This window comes from Fusarium vanettenii, assembly GCF_000151355.1.
Source record: "Fusarium vanettenii 77-13-4 chromosome 3 genomic scaffold NECHAsca_2_chr3_3_0, whole genome shotgun sequence".
Lineage (NCBI taxonomy): Eukaryota > Fungi > Ascomycota > Sordariomycetes > Hypocreales > Nectriaceae > Fusarium > Fusarium vanettenii.
This window is the reverse complement of record NW_003315880.1, coordinates 2,189,132-2,206,731: the sequence shown is the minus strand read 5'-3', so window position 1 is coordinate 2,206,731 and position 17,600 is coordinate 2,189,132. Positions and strand designations below refer to the sequence as shown.

Here is a 17,600-nt window from a genome sequence, read left to right as displayed (position 1 = left end):
GCGCCATCGCCGCCATGAGGATTGTCGTCTCCAGGCTGCGACTGGAACTGATCACGACATCGACGCTATGCCTTTCGCGATGGTGGGTGCCATGGCGGTAACGCAGGCTGATTGGCTTGTCGACCGGAGCCCTGAACTGGCGGCTGGTCGATGGGACCTGTTTTGCCTCACCATCGGCAGCGACAGCAATGCGTGGGAGCCGCCGAGCCGGAGGTAGCGAGTACTTCCGGGCCTATTCTTGACTGAAACCACGTCCGCGACTGCACGGCGCCGCCGGAAGAGACTTTTTTTTTTCTTTTTTGCACCTTGCCAATGGAGCCGGAGAGCATGGGGGCTCCTGGTTGAGAAGCCGAGATTGGGCTGATTTACATTTGGATATGATCTCATTGATACGGCTTTGTTGTTGTCGTGTTGTTCAAGATCTGGGGGTGAGGCGACAGATGCTTGGAGCCGGGGTCTTGATCTATCAAAAGCCAAATTGAGCACGAGGGCAGTTTCCCCGCGATCATGTCATTCGAGGCGTGGGTTGCGAAATCGCTCCCTCGGAGAAGAGTTCCTTTCTGATGTCGAATCTTTGTGTCGCAAGACTGAGCCATCGTGTCGCCACGGCCCTGATCGACCAAGACGCCTTTAACCTTGGTATGCGGGCTCCCACGCTTTCTCCCACGCTTTCTCCCACGCTCTAGACCGGTACGGTGAAAAAAAAAACCTCTAATTGAATTTTGTCGTCTCAATGATGACAATGGTATGAGCCTGCGGCCTATCATTGCGGTCCCTCGGAGTGCCGTTTGTCGGAGCGGCAATCGCTGCTGTCCCTGGCGGACCGTCGGCGCCGAGGAACCGCGAGTGCCGGAAGTGCCCCCCTGCCCCAGCAAAGGTAATTGCGTGCGGGCCTCTCCGGCTTTTGGCGCTTGGATGATTTGACGGATTTCGTGGGGATGCCAGGCAAGGATAAAAGTTGGTCCGAAGCTTCGCCTGCTCAACTTTCCTTTCTCGTCTCGTCTGACGCATGCCCCACTCTAAGCGACGGACAAGTCCCGAGAAAGTGCCGCCTCTGCTGACATATTCACCAGCTTATTCACCATGAAGCGAAAACAGGCGAGAATCTGTTGGAAGACAACGTCATCTTCGTCTTATTCATGGTTCTTTAATAAGCTATGATTTCTAACAGGTCTTTTCATTGCGTCTCTTGAGGCTGTGATGATTGAGGATGGTACGGGCTGATGAACTGACATTTCGACATACTCGACATGCACACTCCGATGGGTGTAGATCGTGGCTACGAACATTTACGAGCTTAACCCGCGGACTATATGCTGATGGGAATTCGAGAATATCGAAATCATTCACCGCCAATCAGAATACTAAATGACAGAACCAAACACTTCCCTATCTGTGTAATTAGGTTCAACATGAACCAACCCCGTTTAGTTGGTCAACTGCAACTCGATCACGTGACACAATGACAACACAGTTTCTGACATCACGGCGGGTTGGAATGATTGCTTATTCGCACCAATCATAATCCAAAATCCTTTGACAGCAGCCGCACGAGCCGCACCTACAGTACCAGTCTAGTGGTCCAAGAAAAAAATAGCACACTTCGCAAGCACCTACTCCGCTGAATCATAGCATAAAGGCTTACAATGATAAATCTAAAAAATTATATAAACTTTAGAATATAATTTATATAATTTATATTTTTATTTATTTATTTTAATCCAAGTTTTATCTGGGTATATAGTCTGGTAGAGGTCTCATTGCCTACGTGTAGTGTGTGCCATTTATTTCTTGGTCCGGGTGCCAGTCTAAGCAAAACCCGCGCCGCACGAGCCATCGGACAGCAACGGCAACGGAACAGGCCGCGACAAGATCGCTCTACCAAGCAACCCAACCACTGACTGAACCTCTGGAGGTTTGACTCGATCTTTGGGTTCGTTGCCACGTCTATCGTGCTTCTGGCTGCTCCTAGCCCTCGTCAGCTGTCGTGACCCCTCCAAAATACAATCCCCGACCTATTCCGCCCATTCGACAAGGGTAAGCCGCAGAAATCTTCACGACCCCCGCGCAGCAGCACAATGGCAGACCAAGCGAGCCCCGCCAAACAGAATGCCGCACGGCCTCAGTTGACGAGCTCGATGAGGAGCAGCTCGTATCTCAGTGACCACCAGCAATATCGTCCTCCTAGACAGGAGCAGTCTCGACAGGATCAGTTCCACGGCATTGACACTGTTGTGGAAGACTCGGGCATCTCTGTTCATGCTCCTGTCCATCACACCAAGCCAATCCTCCCCTTCAATGGCGTTCCGTCTGATGAGAACCCTCCGACTGTGGTTGAGAGCGGCCTGAGCCATTCCTACTCACACCCCAATTGCGCTCCTCGAGCTGGTCAGAGGTCGGATCGTCTCATTGCGACCCTCTTCTACAAGCCGAGGGAGGACCAGGCCTCACGATCACCTGTCAAGACCACTTTCGCAGACAGCAGTGAGGCTCTGCCTGCCAACCTGGCGCCCACCAACGACCCCAAGGAGTATCCCCTTGAGCCTCCCACTCAGGAATCCGAGCAGCTGGATCACATCTACGGCTCCTACATCTCGCCGCTATGCATCACCTCATTCCTCCATCTCATGTCTTCCTTCCCCCTTCCTCGAGATGCTGAAGAGCCTTACTCTTCTCACCGATGTCTCGACAACCAGGAACAACCGCGCATTGTTGAGCTGACGCTCTCTCCTGCACCGGCTCCTGAGTACCTTGGGCTCGATGACTTGAGGAAGCATGAGATGATTTATAGGTTCGAGCAAGAGTGGAACGTGGATGTGGTTCTTCAGCGTGATACCGTTTGGAGGCGTCACCCGCGCCTGGTCGTCTTCGACATGGACAGCACTCTCATCACTCAGGAGGTTATTGATCTCCTGGCTGATCACGTCAAGGATCCCCCAGATCTGCCTGCTCGAGTTGCTGAGATTACGCATCGTGCCATGATGGGCGAGCTTGAGTTTGAGGGCTCTTTCCGTGAGCGAGTTGCTCTGCTCAAGGGTCTTCCTGCTACCCTTTTCGAGGACCTGCGGCCGGTGTTGGACGTTACCAAGGGTGTTCCCGAACTGATCAAGGCCTTGAAGCGACTTGGTGTCAAGACGGCAGTTCTCTCTGGTGGCTTCCAGCCCCTGACTGGCTGGCTGGCTGGACAGTTGGGCATTGACTATGCGCACGCAAACCATGTGGTCATTGAAAATGAGAAGCTGACGGGCGAGGTGAAGGGTATCATCGTGGGCAAAGAGCGAAAGAGGGATCTCCTTCTGGAGATTGCCGCCAAGGAGGGCATCGACCTGTCTCAGGTTATCGCTGTCGGCGACGGTGCTAATGACCTGCTGATGATGGAGAAGGCTGGACTGGGAGTTGCCTGGAACGCGAAGCCGCGAGTACAGATGGAGGCGAATGCTCGCCTGAACGGTGAGAGTCTGCTGGATCTCCTACACATTCTTGGTTTTACCTCTGAAGAGATTGGGGATTTGGTTGCGTGAGCGGTTGGAGTTGGGTAAAGAGAGTTGTCGCAAGATGTGAGAGGCTGGAGTTTTGGGTATGTGAAAACAGGCTGTTGCTGTGTTGGGCGGGTAGATACCAGATAACAAAGAAAAAGGAAACATTTGGTGATTTTGTCTCTTTACAAGCTGGAAGACGTAGTACTTGTCGTGCTAGTTGAGTATGGCTTCAAGCGATATCAGCCGTTCGTCCGGTTGGGAGTGACCTGGAACTTGAACGGCCTAACCTGACAGTCACAATAGAGCAATTGACAACGAAACAAGCCGTAGTTACAGACACAAAGCTAGAAAATATTGTGGCGCATCGTGTGTGAACTATGGGTGGTTGCAAAACTCGAGCCCATCGCGTCCTTCGTCTTTCTTCTACACAGGGCTAGAGGATTGAACCAACTCGCTCTCCCCTCCGACTTCCCTACAGATACATGCTCGCGCGTGACAGCTTCCAAAAATCCCTTTCCCGGCTATTGATCGATCGCTTTAAGGGTAGCCGTCCTTGCCCCACTTGTTGTACTTGTCGTGAAGCTCGGCGGGGAGGGTGACGTTGGGGACGACGACGACGTTGAGGGCGCTGGGGGCGTCCTTGGGCTCCTGGCTGGGGTCACCACCGGGGTGGTACTTGTACTTGCCAGAGGAGCCGCTCTCCCAGGGGTGGCCGTCCTTGGCGATGTTGACGGGAGACTCGGAGGTGGCGCCAGTGGGAGATCGGCCTGATGTTGGAGATGTGGTCAGCAATTGCTTCGATGACGGCAGTCCAATGGGTGTTTACGCACCAAAGTAGAAGCCAGCGCCGCCGAGGGCAGCGACCATGACACCGCCGAGGATCTATAGCCGGTCAGCAATTGTCCAATTCCTCATGGTCGTGCGGATCTCTAAGCCGGTGCACTGTCGGGTCCGGCCGAGGCATTATGACGCACCAGAAGCTCGGGGTTTTGACGGGTCTCCTTCTTGAGCTCAGCCTTCTGGTGAGCCTCCTGGAACCGGCGGGAGGCGGTGGTGAAGAAACGGCGGGCGACGACGCGGGAGGCCATTGTGACGATGGGCTTTTGTGACTTGGATGGGAGAATGGGGAATCTTCGTCGGGGAAACTTGGGTTATGTTGAAGCTTTGAAGTTCTCGTATGATTTCGGGAGCCCGTCGCCTGCTAGTTTGCGAGGCACGCTATTGGCCAATGCCGGGGAACAGAGGGGGTCACGTGTGGCATCACGTTTGGAGCCGAGATGACGTCTTGGTGGTCGAGTTCCACCAGGATGTACAGGCGATCAAGAGCCAGTCATAAATGGAGGGGACTTGTGTCACCATGTTTTGTACAAAGGCTGCAGGACTATTAATGTCCTGTTCTTAGCGTGCAGGCCGTCGAGGAACCAGGCACAACAAGATTCAGCGCTTTGTACCTGGCGGGCGATTCGCTCATCGTGATGCGACGGCGCGCAGTGCCATTCTCGCCTTGGAAACTTTACGGACCAGAGGGGAATGCTGTCATAAACTCTTGGGTTGCCCATTCAACGTAATAGACTTGATCACGCCGAGGTTACAAGCAAAGCAACTTGGACAGGCTGTCAAACGTCAGCTCAACGGGTTGCTGCAGAAGGTTACCGTTCCCAGTCGAGGTGACGTCTGCGGACATGTACATGATGTCCAAGACACTCGAGGGTCTCAACACTCTCGCTTTCAGAGAAAAGAAGATTAATCACTGCAATGCTTGCAGAAATTATTCACTGGCATCTCTCGTTTTGCATTGCAAAGGACGCCGCTAGCAGGGACTCTTCTAGCTAGCCCCTTACCAGGGGGATCGAGAGCAGCGCAGCACAACTTACATAAGGCTCTCGTGTGCAAGGTTTCTCTTGGAAGTTAACTAGGCCCATGCCCATGCCCAAGCCCAAGTCGGCACGAAAAAAGGAACGAGCATACAAACCATTTGACTCCTCTTCCTCCTCATCGCCGAGTCCTTTCTTTTCTTACCCGCCCCTTCCGTTCCCTTCCATTTCTACATACGATTCTTCTCTTCTTCTACGCGCTCTCTCTAATATCGACCGCCCCGTCTTGCGACCCATTCTCATTCCCTCCCTCTCGAGTCCGTCGTCCCTAATTTCCTACGATTCCAAACACGCCTCCTCGACACCCCTGTCTATCCCTTTAGTTGCTTGACTACCGCGAGACACGAGCCACCTGCCGGTCCTGCCGACTCTCACATTCAACCACCTGCCAGCCTCCCGACGATTCACCACTGTTCTGCCCAGACGGCCCCGAAAACGTGGCGCTTGATGCGATCTTGAACGCGAAAGTCGACGCGCGACCGTTCCTTTGACTTGATCGAGAATCCATCAACTAGCACCCGAAGAACGACCCGCAAACGACACCATTACAAACCAACACTATGGCATCGAAGCCTGATGACGATGGCTTCCCTGCGCCTCATATCCCCCGTTCCGAGGTCCCCGGACCGCCGAGTATCATCTCCTCTCGAATGACGGATATTGCAAGTGATGATGGGGGCGACTCAGAAGCGCATCGGCAGAGGATGAGTCTGCCGCGGAGCGCGGATGTGGCCTCGAGACCTGGAACAGCCCGGACTGGAGCATCATCAAGGGGAGCATGGGCAGGCCAACTAGGAGGGAGGAAGACATACGTTTCCGGGGTTCAGGCCAAGAGGGGGAGCATTGCGAGTTCGACTGCAGGATCTACAAGTCAAGCCCCAAGCTTGTCGACTCGAAGCCATGTCCCTTCACTCACGTCGCATGCTTTTTTCCGACCCATGAGCTCGCAGAAACTACAGGCGCAGAGAGGAGGATCACACCGCCCACCAACCATGAGCCAGCAGACACCAGGCTCCCCAACTTCACCGACATCACCGACATCGCCAGTCCTGGATGACCACGGCGTCGAAGCAGGCGGCAGCCAAGCCAGACAAAGCATTATTTCGAACCCGATTGCTCAGCTGCAGCGCGCAACAAGCGACGACGAGAACATGCGACCCCCGCCATCTCGTGGCACCGAAATGACGGAACAGGAAACCCTGGACCGGATTACGGCAAACACAAGTCCAAGCCATGGCCACTACCCAGCCGGAAGTCTGACGGATAGTGTCCGTCCTCTTCAAGGCAAACATTCCGCAGACCAAGGCCATTTTCAACACAGCATTGTCATCGACAAGAGCTACAAGGACCTATCAAACCTTCCGAGCCCTATCAAGTCTCCCCGATCGTTTCGCTCTAGTTTTCTCATGCCTGGTCGAAGCGAGCAAGGGCAACAAGGCCAGAACCGCAGCACCGAAGGAGCCGAGAAGCTATCGTCCTCTGCATCATCACCGCAGCTCCGACCTGTGGATTCCCAAGGACCACGCCATCCACGGGTGCCTTCTAAGCCTAGTCAGAAATCCGACCTCGGCCGGGTTCACCAGTATTTCGAGGGTAACACAGTATTCTGCTTGGGTGGGCGGTGGCAGAACACGAAGGAACGCCCGGTCAATATTGCGACAGGCTTCTTTGTCGTAATTCCCTGCGCCCTGTTCTTTGGGTTTGAGGCACCGTGGCTGTGGAAGAATATTTCGCCCGCCATTCCAATCATCTTCGCTTATCTGGCCTATATTTGTTTCTCCTCCTTTATTCATGCGTCTGTCTCGGACCCAGGGGTAAGTACCTAGCGAATCAGATTCATGTTGGAAGTTCGGCGGCTAACATTGGATAGATTCTTCCACGAAACCTTCACCAATTTCCGCCTGTTGATGACAATGATGACCCCCTCCAGCTCAGCCCCCCTACAACAGACTGGGCGTTGATCAAGTCAGCTGAATCAGCGACTGCTGCAATGGAAGTTCCGGTTAAGCACTGTCGGACGTGTAACATTTGGCGACCTCCGCGAGCTCATCATTGTCGCCTGTGCGACAACTGCGTCGAGACTCATGACCACCACTGCGTATGGCTCAACAACTGCGTCGGAAAACGCAACTATCGATATTTCTTCACCTTTGTCTCATCAGCCACCATTCTCTCAGCCTACCTCATCGGCACCAGCCTCGCCCAGATCCTCATCTACAAGAATAGAGAGGGAATCTCTTTTGGCAAGGCGATTGACCACTTCCGAGTTCCTTTTGCGCTGGTCTTTCTTGGATTCATCTGTTTTCTATACCCAGCCGCCTTGATGGGATACCACATCTTCTTGATGGCCCGAGGCGAGACGACAAGAGAGTACATGAACTCTCACAAGTTTATCAAAAAGGAGCGATTCAGAGCGTTTTCACAGGCCAACATTATCAAGAACTTTATCGTTGTCTTGTGCCGGCCGCGGCAACCGACCTATTATAGGTTCAAGGCTCACTATCATGAGGGAGACCAGCGGCTTGGTATCCGCAAGGACAAGCGGCCGAGGTCGAGCTCGCAGGGACTGGAGATGCACAGCGTCAAGCCTGCATCACAAAGCTTTCAGGGTCCAGTTTCATTGAGGAATGAAAATAACAACCAATAACCACGGCGCTCATTACTGGGAAACTACTTCTTTTCCCACCCTCTCTCTTTACCCATTCTAGAAAGGCGGAGCTTCTGGGAAGTACTGATTTTTAATTTCGAAGCGGCGACGGATGACTTACTAATGTCTGCTTATACTATACCCTTTTGTCAAGTTGACCACATTCATGTATTCCCTTTTTGTTACAGGCTTCAGGAAAAGCCGGCTTAGCCAGCAAAGGCGGGCGTTTGATCAAGGGCCACGATGAGAGCCTTGGGATTTTGATGTATAAGTCAAGATTTAGATGCAGTAAAAAACGGCGAGCTTGACTCGCATTTGCACGCTATGATTTCCATGTTTGGCCGTTGAACTGCACGATGCAAGATCTAGAAATGACGAAGAGTCCAGTGGCAGACGATAGGAAATGCACGTGGAAATAACAGGGATCAGCAGAGGATGCATCCATGCATGAAAGGAAGAAGGGAAAAAGTCTTATCGGGCAACGATAAGAGAAGAAAAAAAATTTGTTTGGGCGCCGCCTTTTGGTGCTAGTGCGCAGGCATGTGGGAGGCGGGAGGCCAATACATGCCCAACCCATCTTTCCCTCGTAAGCATTAGATCTTTTCCTCCTCCACGTTCGCTTTCTCCTCAAGGGCCTCGTTGGTTTTTGTATTTTTTGCTCTCTCCTTGAAAGGCGATAGAGGGCGATTCTCGTTTCAATTACTGACTGAGGCCCCCTCTCCACTCTAAACAAAGAAAAAGCACAAAAAAAAAAACGGCCGCTCACGATGCCTCACCCCGTCTCGCCTCCGTCGCAGGAGCCGACGATGGTGTCCAAGGACGCCCCGCCCCCGCCATCCCAGGAAACCATCGCCGACTTTCTCAACACAATCTTCACGGCCAAGACGTCTGCCGCCTCGATCGATGCCTGCTACGCTCTCTGCGAGGTTCTGCTGTCTTCTGTCGGCGTCGTTGGCTTGACCCAGTATGGTATCCTTGCCGAGGTCAAGAAGGCCGCTGCCGATAAGAAGTCGGGTCTTCGTCGCGAGTCCAGCCAGAACCTCCTCGGTGCCATCTTCGAGCGTTTCCTTCCCCGTCAGAAGGTTAGCGAGGTTGTCCTGCTGCTCCAGGATGGCGGCATGGTCGGCTGTGCCCTCGATGCCCTTGCTGATAAGGGCGCCGTTGTCCGCGATGCTGCCCAGTACGGACTCGATACTCTCCTCGTCAACCTGAGCCCCGAGGCTCTCGTTGTCGGTCTTCTGCCCGCCCTGTCCAACTACCTGTCCAAGAAGACTGGTAAGTGGCAGGGAACCGTCGGCGCCTACAAGATCCTGCAGAAGATGGCCGACAAGGCCCAACTCGCCATTGGAAGCACCAAGGAGGAGGCTGCCGACAAGGACGTTCTGCGTGAAGCCATGGGTGCTAAGCTCGCTGGCTTGATCCCCATTGTTGAGGGTGGCATGCACGACTTGAAGGCCGATGTCGAGAAGCAGGCCGTCCACACCATGACCTCGCTCACCACCCTTCTCTCCAACGACGATGTCGCTCCTCGCTTCCCTCTGCTCATCGACACCATGCAGCACCCCTCCACCCAGACTCTCCAGAAGGCCATCCACGCCCTGTCCATGACCACCTTTGTCGCCATTGTCACCTCGCCCGTCCTGGCCCTCCTGACTCCTTTCCTCGAGCGATCCCTCAACAACCCCACCACCGCCCAGGAGGTTCTGCGCCAGACCGTTGTCATTGTCGAGAACTTGACCAAGCTCGTCCACGACCCGATCGAGGCTAGAACTTTCCTGCCTAAGCTGATTCCCGGTGTCAAGGGAGTTTGCGACCGTGCCTCCCTCCCCGAGGTTCGAGAGCTGGCTGAGCGTGCTCTCGCCACCATGGAGAAGGCTATGGGCAATGATAAGGACATTGTCGCCCGAACCTCTGGTGACGATGTTGCCAAGATCCTCGACGAACAGATCAAGCTCAACGGCGGCCTCGCTGGACAGCTTGACCTGTACAAGCAGGCTCGCCCTTATATCTCTGAGATGGTTGCCATTGATGTCAACTACCGCTTTGTTGACCGTATCTCGGCTAGAATTGCGCCTTATCTCAAGGGCTTCATGAAGAATCCTGAGGCTCACCAGAAGGTTGCCGATGCCATTCAGGAGCACTACGTCGAGGAAGACCACCGCCGGTACGGTGTTCCTGAGAAGGAGGACGATGGTGAGGTTGAGATTGTCAACGCCGACTTCTCTCTCGCTTACGGTGGTATGCTTCTTCTGTCGCACACCAACCTGCGTCTCCTGAAGGGTCACCGATATGGTCTCTGTGGACGAAACGGTGCTGGAAAGTCGACTCTCATGCGAAGCATTGCTAATGGCAAGCTTGAGGGTTTCCCTCCCCAGGACGTTCTCCGTACCTGCTACGTCGAGCACAACCAGGGCGAGGATGCTGATATCAGCATTCTCGAGTTCGTTGCCAAGGACCCTGAAATTGCTACTCAGGGCCGTGAGCGCATCTCTGAGGTTTTGGCCGAGTTTGGCTTCACTCCTGGTCCCGAGGGCCGACAGTCTGAGAAGGTCGGCTCCCTGTCTGGTGGTTGGAAGATGAAGCTGGCTCTGGCCCGAGCCATGCTTCAGCGTGCTGATGTCCTTCTCCTGGACGAACCTACCAACCATCTTGATGTTGCCAATATTGCATGGCTCGAGAACTACCTCAAGACCCATCCCGATATCACCTCTCTGATCGTGTCTCACGACTCTGGTTTCCTCGACAATGTTACCACTGATATCTACCACTACGAGCCCAACAAGAAGCTGGCCTGCTACAAGGGTAACCTGGCTGCCTTTGTTGAGATCCGCCCCGAGGCCAAGAGCTACTACACCCTGTCGGCCTCCAACGTCCAGTTCAAGTTCCCTCCTCCCGGTATCTTGACAGGTGTCAAGTCCATGACCCGTGCCATTATCCGCATGAGCAACGTCTCCTACACCTACCCCAAGGCCACAAAGCCATCCTTGCATGAGGTTTCTTGCCAGCTGACCCTGTCTTCCCGTGTTGCCATCATTGGCCCCAACGGAGCTGGCAAGTCGACTCTCATCAAGCTGCTTACCGGCGAGACCATTCCTACTACCGGAAAGGTCGAGAAGCACCCCAACTTGCGTATCGGCTACATCAAGCAGCACGCTCTGGAGCACGTTGAGATGCATCTCGAGAAGACTCCCAACCAGTACCTTCAGTGGCGTTACCAGCACGGTGACGACCGTGAGGTTCACATGAAGCAGACTCGTGTGCTCTCGGATGCGGATCGTGCCCAGATGGACAAGTTTGTCGACCTCAAGGACGGCAACCCGGCCCGACAGATCGAGGCTCTGGTTGGTCGTCAGAAGTACAAGAAGACCTTCCAATACGAAATGTAAGTTGACTTTCCCGGCTGCCAATATGTATGTACATTGCTAACATGCTACAGTAAATGGCGTAATCTTCTGCCCAAGCACAACAGCAAGATCTCTCGCGAGACTCTGACTGAGCTGGGCTTTGACAAGCTCGTCCAGGAGTTCGATGATCACGAGGCGTCTCGTGAGGGTCTCGGTTACCGTGAGCTCCAGCCCAAGGTCATCTCCAAGCACTTCGAGGATCTTGGTCTCGACCCTGAGATTGCAAACCACAACGAGATTGGCTCGCTGTCTGGTGGACAGAAGGTCAAGGTCGTCATCGCCGGTGCCATGTGGAACAACCCCCATCTTCTGGTGCTCGACGAGCCTACCAACTTCTTGGATCGTGACTCCCTTGGTGGTCTCGCCGTCGCCATCCGCGACTTCAAGGGTGGTGTCATTCTCATTTCTCACAACGAAGAGTTCGTCGGCGCCCTATGCTCGGAGCAGTGGCTCGTCCGTGACGGCCGTGTGGCTCAGAAGGGTAACGCCGCCATCAGCCTCGATCGCTTCGAGGACAGCCGACCTGGCAGCGCCGTTGCCAGCACTGTCGCCAGCACCGCCGCCAGCACCGCAGCCAACTCTGTCGTCAGCAGTGCCGTCAACAGTGGCATTGAAGACAACTCGGACATGAAGTTCAAGGCCAAGAAGAAGAAGAAGATGACCAAGAAGGAGCTCAAGGAGCGTGAGGTCCGTCGTCGTCTCCGTCACATCGACTGGCTCAACAGCCCCAAGGGCACTCCTCACCCTCCCGACACGGACGACGAGGACAACTAGAGTGTGAAAAAAAAAAAAAGGTGGCATTTGTTTGTTTGCTTTTTTCCTTGCTCGATTTGCGCATTGTTTTTCAGAAATCCATCTCTCGTGGATTTTGTTCATCATGTGCGGGACACTTGGGCTCTCTTTGTTCAAGTGAGCATGGCATGACAACCTAAAAAAGATTGCAATGATATCGTACACGCGCCATGTGGCAGACAGATAGACCAGACCTAGCTTGGGCTGAATGGGTTATAGAGGCGTTGGCTTGGGATAGACGGCTTTGAATCTTATCATCTATACTTTGACCATGGACTCTTGTTTCCGTGTACCTGCTTCCCCGTGATGTGATTGTCTCCTGGCTCTGCTCTGGGATGGGCCTTCTACCAAGCTGTCAAGATGGGTCAGATATGGAGGGGTGAGGTTTGTGTGTTGAAAGGCTCCCCTGAGCACTTCATGATTACTACTTGTCACCTTAGATCAACGCCACACGTCGCCAACATTCCTTGCATTTACCCTCGAACGTCTCTTTTTGATTTAGCCACTATTATACTCTAAGCTTAGGGCTTGGTAACAATGCAAACGAATGCGACTCTGGGTATGAACCTTCCATGCCTCTCCCATGCCATGCAACAATCAACATATAGGAATTCTCCTCGTCTAGACGCTCAAGACCCGAAAACCTGGCCAACACCAGAACCAATCTATGTATGCTGAAATCTCTTAGCTTGCACACAGTCCATAATGTCAACGCCAAAACAACCAATGAATATATGCATGAAAGATAGATCTGCCCAAATTGACAGCCAAATGAAAATAAAACAAGATTCTTTTCGCCACATAAAGGTGCATCACCACGAGAAGGTCATCAGGGCAGGGTTGAGGGCAAGGGGCAGCAGAAGATGACTTCCGGCCACAGTGACCATGGGCAAGATGGCGACAAAGTCGGTGATGCGCCAGTCATGGGGGATAAAGTCCGCAGTAGCAAGAATAATGACACCAATGATGGACAAGAGAGACAGAAGCATGGAAACACGGAACTAGATTCACAAGTTAGCTTGATCGTTGGTGATACTATCATGAGGGGGTAGACATACCTTCTTCAACACCTTGGGCACCTCAATGAAGAAGTTGGAAAACTCGGCTTCCTTGGAAGTGGAACCCCAACTCATGTCGATCTCAAACATGTGCGCCAAGAGAGCCTGGCTGACGTGCAGAGACAGGCCACCGAGGAATAGGGCCAGCATGAGAGTCCACTTGAAGTTCTCCCAGACAGCGTATCCCAGAGTACGCTCACCTGATCGGTACCGCATGATGGCAAGAGACAAGTTACCAAGACCGTTGAAGACGATGATGATGGAGAACCACACCTGCCATGAGTCGAGGTAGTACTTGTCGAGGTAACCGTTGTACCAGCCCATCAAGAAGTAGTTGGCTGTTGTCATGATCCAAGCAGCACCGATGGCATAGTAAGTACCAATGTACGAGATGATGGTAATCTTGGAGGTGAAGCGAATGTTGGAGAAGATGAAGCGGCGGAAGAGGGGAGTGAAAGGACCTAGCCACAACCAGGTACGGATGGGGTTGAAGAGAAGCTCGTTGCAGCCAAAGGCGTACTTTTCCCATCGAGCCAACTCATCGTACACAGTCAGGGACACACCCTCCTTGAAGCCATCACCAGCCCAGGCAGCGAGACGAATGATGTAGCCGTTACACTGGAGACGGAGGGACATGTCGAAATCTTCCGAGACGTGGCTCTCAGACCAGAACTTATCGTAACCATCCTCATCCTGGTAGGCAACCTGCTGAATGGCAGACCAGCGAAGGATAGCGTTGTGGCCGACAAAGGGAGCAACATCGCCGTTGGAAACCGTGTAACGAATAGCAGTGTAGATGAGATCAGTGAAGAAAGTGATGCCGTTCTCAAAGTAGGTGTGGACAACCTGCATGACACCGGAGGAGAACTGCATGATGCCGACATCAGGAGACTGCTCCATCTCGGAGACAGAGTCGAGGATACAATCCGTGGGAACACGCGTGTCTGAGTCGATCAGGAGAATGTAGTCACCAACGCGAATGTTGCCATCGGCCCAAGCGCGCCCGTTCTCCTCAAGGACCTCCTTGAGGGCCTGCTCGTAGGCGAGTGCCTCATCGCTCTGGCTCCAGTCGGCAGGACGCTTGATGAGTTGCAGACGCTCCTCAACCTTGCACGAGATCATCAGGCCAAAGTTCATGTTTGAAGCCTTCTTGAACTTGCCCTTGCGAACAAAGCCGTCTTCACCGTGCTTGGGACGTGCGACCCAGCCAATGCTGTTGTCGGCATAGAACTCGATGCGGGCATCGCGCTCCTCCTCGCTGATGAGCTGAAGACCATCATCGTTGATAAACATGTTGGCAGAACCACCCTGAAGCTCGTAGGTCGACATGGCCTGCTTGATGGACTTGACTGTGGGAAGAATGACCGCATTCAGACCCTCCTTGTAGACAGGGCACTGAATGGTGATGTGAGGCAGGACAGCGGATTGGAGTCTTCGGGGAGGACGGGCTGAGTAGAACTTGGAGTTGATGGTCAGTTGGCGGATGGGGCCAAAGATCTGTGCCAAACAACCAACAATGACCTGGGCAAAGAAGAGGGAGAAGAAGACCTGGATGGGAAAGAGAGCGACGAGTCCAAGACGCACGTAACTGCCGTCAATGGCAATCTCGATAGCGATCTGTCTCCAAGCCGCTCCCAGGGACGCCACAACGAGGAGGAGGGTGAGAGAGACAAGTACCGAGTTCTGCAGGTGAACTGGCCGCGCCTCAGGCTTGATCTCGCCACTCTCCTCGTCAATCTCGTACTCGACGTCTTCACCACCTTCACCTTCTTCTTCATCCATTGCTTGACCCGAGTTCCACACGAGCTCCATAAGCTCCGACTCGATAATCTTTGCGCGAGCCATCAGGTTCAAAGCATCATCGTCCCACACGACAAGCAAGCCATCCGAAGCAATGAAGGCAGCGAACTGATGCTTGCGTGCTCGAGGAAGATCATTAACCGTAGGCAGAATCTGGACACGAAGACCGTTCATCAGGGGCACATCAACTGCATCAGGAGACCATTGCAAAAAGGTCTTGATAACTCGAGAGTTGACTGTCATGGCGCACTATAATGTGTTAGCATATCTGATAAACCTCAAACCTAGACGTTCGTCATACCTGGACGTTGAGCGCGGTGCAGGCGACGGCGAAAGGCGATTGTCCCAGTTGTGGAGGGCAGGCCATATACTGGCCGCGAGACTTGCGCAACAGCACGCCTTCGATTTCGCCGGAGCCATCTCCAACCCAGAGCATAGAACACTGTTGTTGGTACAAGTAGTTCACCATGACCTCATGCTTAATATCATCAAGGAAGCCACTGGCACTAGACTTGCTGGAGACTGCTATTGAAGGAGGGCCTGCCACAAACTTGGGACCGGGAGGCTGAAGCTCCATCACCGCAGCGGGAGGAGCCTTCTCATCGTTGGGAGGGTGTAGAGAAATTGAGGGACGATGGCTGGGTCTCCTAGGAGGAGGATCGGCTGGCAATGGAGGTGCAGGCTCAGCCTTGAAATAGCTGCCGAGGCCCATCTTTGAATTCGGATCTGAAGTTTGCTGATAGGGTGAAGGACTGTTACCAAGGTAGACTGATCCTAGTCGATAACCCTCTGTCGGGGCACCTTAAAGGTGTGCGATGTTCAAGGCTGAATAATGATTGTTGTGTGATAATGCGATATCGTAGAGGTAACCCAGAGTGAAGTATGTAGATTCAAATGACTGGAAAGGTCTTAGATTGGTACGACCATAAAATGAATGAGAGAAGGGTAGGTTGAGTGAGTGAATGACACCGACTTGGTCGAGCGAATGAATGAATGGAGAAGTTGGAGGGTAGAGAGCAAGCAACTTACAAAAGGCGAAGGGATGTCCAAGTCGAGCCTATTCATACCAGGTTTGCCGTTGATCTTTGACTCAACAGAGTTCAAGGGGGCAGGCAGATCAAGGTTTAAGGGCCCTGATGGAGATATAAGTTCACGGCCAATAGCGCCACTGCGGATAGATAGCAAGACGATGAGGGCGGGCATGGCGACGGAAGCCATCAGAAGTGCATTTCGGATAGCCAACACCAAGGACCTCCACTTAGATGGTGAGGACCCAGACCTGAGTCAAGACCCAAGGCCAGCTTGATCTGGAGGACAATAAGTCTGGATGAGAGGAGCTTGGACATTGGGGAGGGGTGGAGATAGACGAGCCGGTATCAATATGGCACAGAGGCTTGGGCCACAGAGACATGCTCCGACGATCAGAAACGGGCCTGATTAGCCTACTGAGGTTCAGCGGCGATGGCGAAGGACAGTATCCGGCTGACTGTGGGCGAGACACGCCAAGGCGGGTGACCGAGGCTTCGGGCTTGAAGTTTCTGACGGAGAGGCGCTCTCCCCAGGCGGTAGGCGCCTCAAGTCTAGATGGTCCAAGTCGGGGGAGGAAAAGGCATGTCTCTACCCGATGAGAGGATCAGCAGTAGACCGCTAAAGAGAAACTCGATCGCAAGGGCATTGTGGCGCCAGACTGCCTTTCCTGGATCGGATCCTGTAGACTCTAGAGAACCGTCGAGGCTCTCATGGGTCTCGAGCCGACGGAGATGGCGAGCCATGTTGGACGTTCGAGAGAGGGAGTTTCAGGGTCCAAAGGCCGCGTCCGGCGACCGGTCGTGGGAGAACGGCTCAAAGGGTACCTAGAGCAACGGTTTTCGGTCTTGTCTCACACACGAGATTCACTCTGAAGAAACTGCCGTTGGAATAACGGACCTGGCATCGTGAGACTGTCTCGGTGAAGACTCTAAGAATCCGGTTCATCGGAGGTTGGTGGGTAGAGGTCGTTGCAAGGCAGGTCCCGAATCAGGACTAGAACCATCGGGACTGAACCAATCAGAACCGTTCATCTAAAAGTTTGGACGCAAATGGGGCAGGTGGCTTTGACCCGCACCCCCCCTAGTGCGCTTTTGACAGCTTCCGGCAGGAACAAGGTGAAGCACGCTACCAAAGGCAGTTAACACTGACCAGTGAGTGAGGCAGGAACGAGGCAGGAACAGGACAGGAATGACTCTGCACCTGCATCGTACCTGCTTGAGAAGCTCAGAGCCAGCGCAGGTACGGAAGCGCCTGCTCTTTCCCATCGTTACACTCGCTGTAGCCTTTGCCACAACTTCCCCTTCTTGCCCCTGACTAGATAACCGTTGACCTCTTTTCCAACGTCATCCATTAATCATCTATTGATATGCTCTGTGCATTATTGAGAGAGGTCTCTCATTACTATGGCGTGGATGAGCTCACGCGAAGTTGCGCTTGACCCCCCAGGTCGATTTCATTGGCATGGCGCATTCCTCACCCAGCAACCAGCCGAGCTCCTCCTCAGCTTGCCCGCTCTC

The 17,600-nt window shown here is 53.5% G+C and overlaps 5 protein-coding genes across 5 annotated transcripts; 3 read left to right on the top strand and 2 right to left on the bottom strand.

Annotated features, from left to right (window-relative positions):
• The first annotated feature begins 1,903 nt into the window (after window positions 1-1,903).
• On the top strand, window positions 1,904-3,663 carry NECHADRAFT_99699 (uncharacterized protein). Its single transcript, XM_003053136.1, has one exon. The coding sequence runs from the start codon at window positions 2,079-2,081 to the stop codon at window positions 3,519-3,521; it is 1,443 nt and encodes a 480-aa protein (XP_003053182.1). The 5' UTR covers window positions 1,904-2,078; the 3' UTR covers window positions 3,522-3,663.
• A 124-nt stretch (window positions 3,664-3,787) lies between these two features.
• NECHADRAFT_59289 (uncharacterized protein) lies at window positions 3,788-4,628 on the bottom strand. Its single transcript, XM_003052638.1, has 3 exons — window positions 4,454-4,628; window positions 4,310-4,361; window positions 3,788-4,246 (listed from the first exon to the last, which is right to left on the bottom strand). The coding sequence occupies exons 1-3, from the start codon at window positions 4,565-4,567 to the stop codon at window positions 4,017-4,019; spliced, it is 396 nt and encodes a 131-aa protein (XP_003052684.1). The 5' UTR covers window positions 4,568-4,628; the 3' UTR covers window positions 3,788-4,016.
• A 1,285-nt stretch (window positions 4,629-5,913) lies between these two features.
• NECHADRAFT_99697 (uncharacterized protein) lies at window positions 5,914-8,322 on the top strand (the record flags this gene model as incomplete). The annotated part of the gene is made up of 2 exons (XM_003053135.1): window positions 5,914-7,167; window positions 7,224-8,322. The coding sequence occupies 2 exons, from the start codon at window positions 5,914-5,916 to the stop codon at window positions 7,998-8,000; spliced, it is 2,031 nt and encodes a 676-aa protein (XP_003053181.1). The 3' UTR covers window positions 8,001-8,322.
• Window positions 8,323-8,800: 478 nt separating this feature from the next.
• Window positions 8,801-12,197, top strand: NECHADRAFT_59283 (uncharacterized protein). The gene is made up of 3 exons (XM_003053134.1): window positions 8,801-11,382; window positions 11,437-12,036; window positions 12,130-12,197. The coding sequence occupies exons 1-3, from the start codon at window positions 8,807-8,809 to the stop codon at window positions 12,176-12,178; spliced, it is 3,225 nt and encodes a 1,074-aa protein (XP_003053180.1). The 5' UTR covers window positions 8,801-8,806; the 3' UTR covers window positions 12,179-12,197.
• An 811-nt stretch (window positions 12,198-13,008) lies between these two features.
• Window positions 13,009-15,766, bottom strand: NECHADRAFT_35231 (uncharacterized protein; the record flags this gene model as incomplete). Its single annotated transcript, XM_003052637.1, has 3 exons — window positions 13,009-13,197; window positions 13,255-15,303; window positions 15,356-15,766. 3 exons carry the CDS (start codon window positions 15,764-15,766, stop codon window positions 13,009-13,011), a joined length of 2,649 nt encoding a protein of 882 aa, XP_003052683.1.
• Window positions 15,767-17,600: the final 1,834 nt, after the last annotated feature.

Bases quoted from the DNA above. Each gene is read 5' to 3' on its own strand.
- NECHADRAFT_99699 (XM_003053136.1), top strand. From the start codon at position 2,079: ATGGCAGACCAAGCGAGCCCCGCCAAACAGAATGCCGCACGGCCTCAG.
- NECHADRAFT_59289 (XM_003052638.1), bottom strand. From the start codon at position 4,567: ATGGCCTCCCGCGTCGTCGCCCGCCGTTTCTTCACCACCGCCTCCCGC. The intron at 4,362-4,453 runs GTGCGTCATAAT...GACCGGCTATAG, and splicing joins GTCAAAACCCCGAGCTTCTG to ATCCTCGGCGGTGTCATGGT. The intron at 4,247-4,309 runs GTGCGTAAACAC...CTCCAACATCAG, and splicing joins CGGCGCTGGCTTCTACTTTG to GCCGATCTCCCACTGGCGCC.
- NECHADRAFT_59283 (XM_003053134.1), top strand. From the start codon at position 8,807: ATGGTGTCCAAGGACGCCCCGCCCCCGCCATCCCAGGAAACCATCGCC. The intron at 11,383-11,436 runs GTAAGTTGACTT...AACATGCTACAG, and splicing joins AAGACCTTCCAATACGAAAT to TAAATGGCGTAATCTTCTGC. The intron at 12,037-12,129 runs GTTCAAGGCCAA...CTGGCTCAACAG, and splicing joins GAAGACAACTCGGACATGAA to CCCCAAGGGCACTCCTCACC.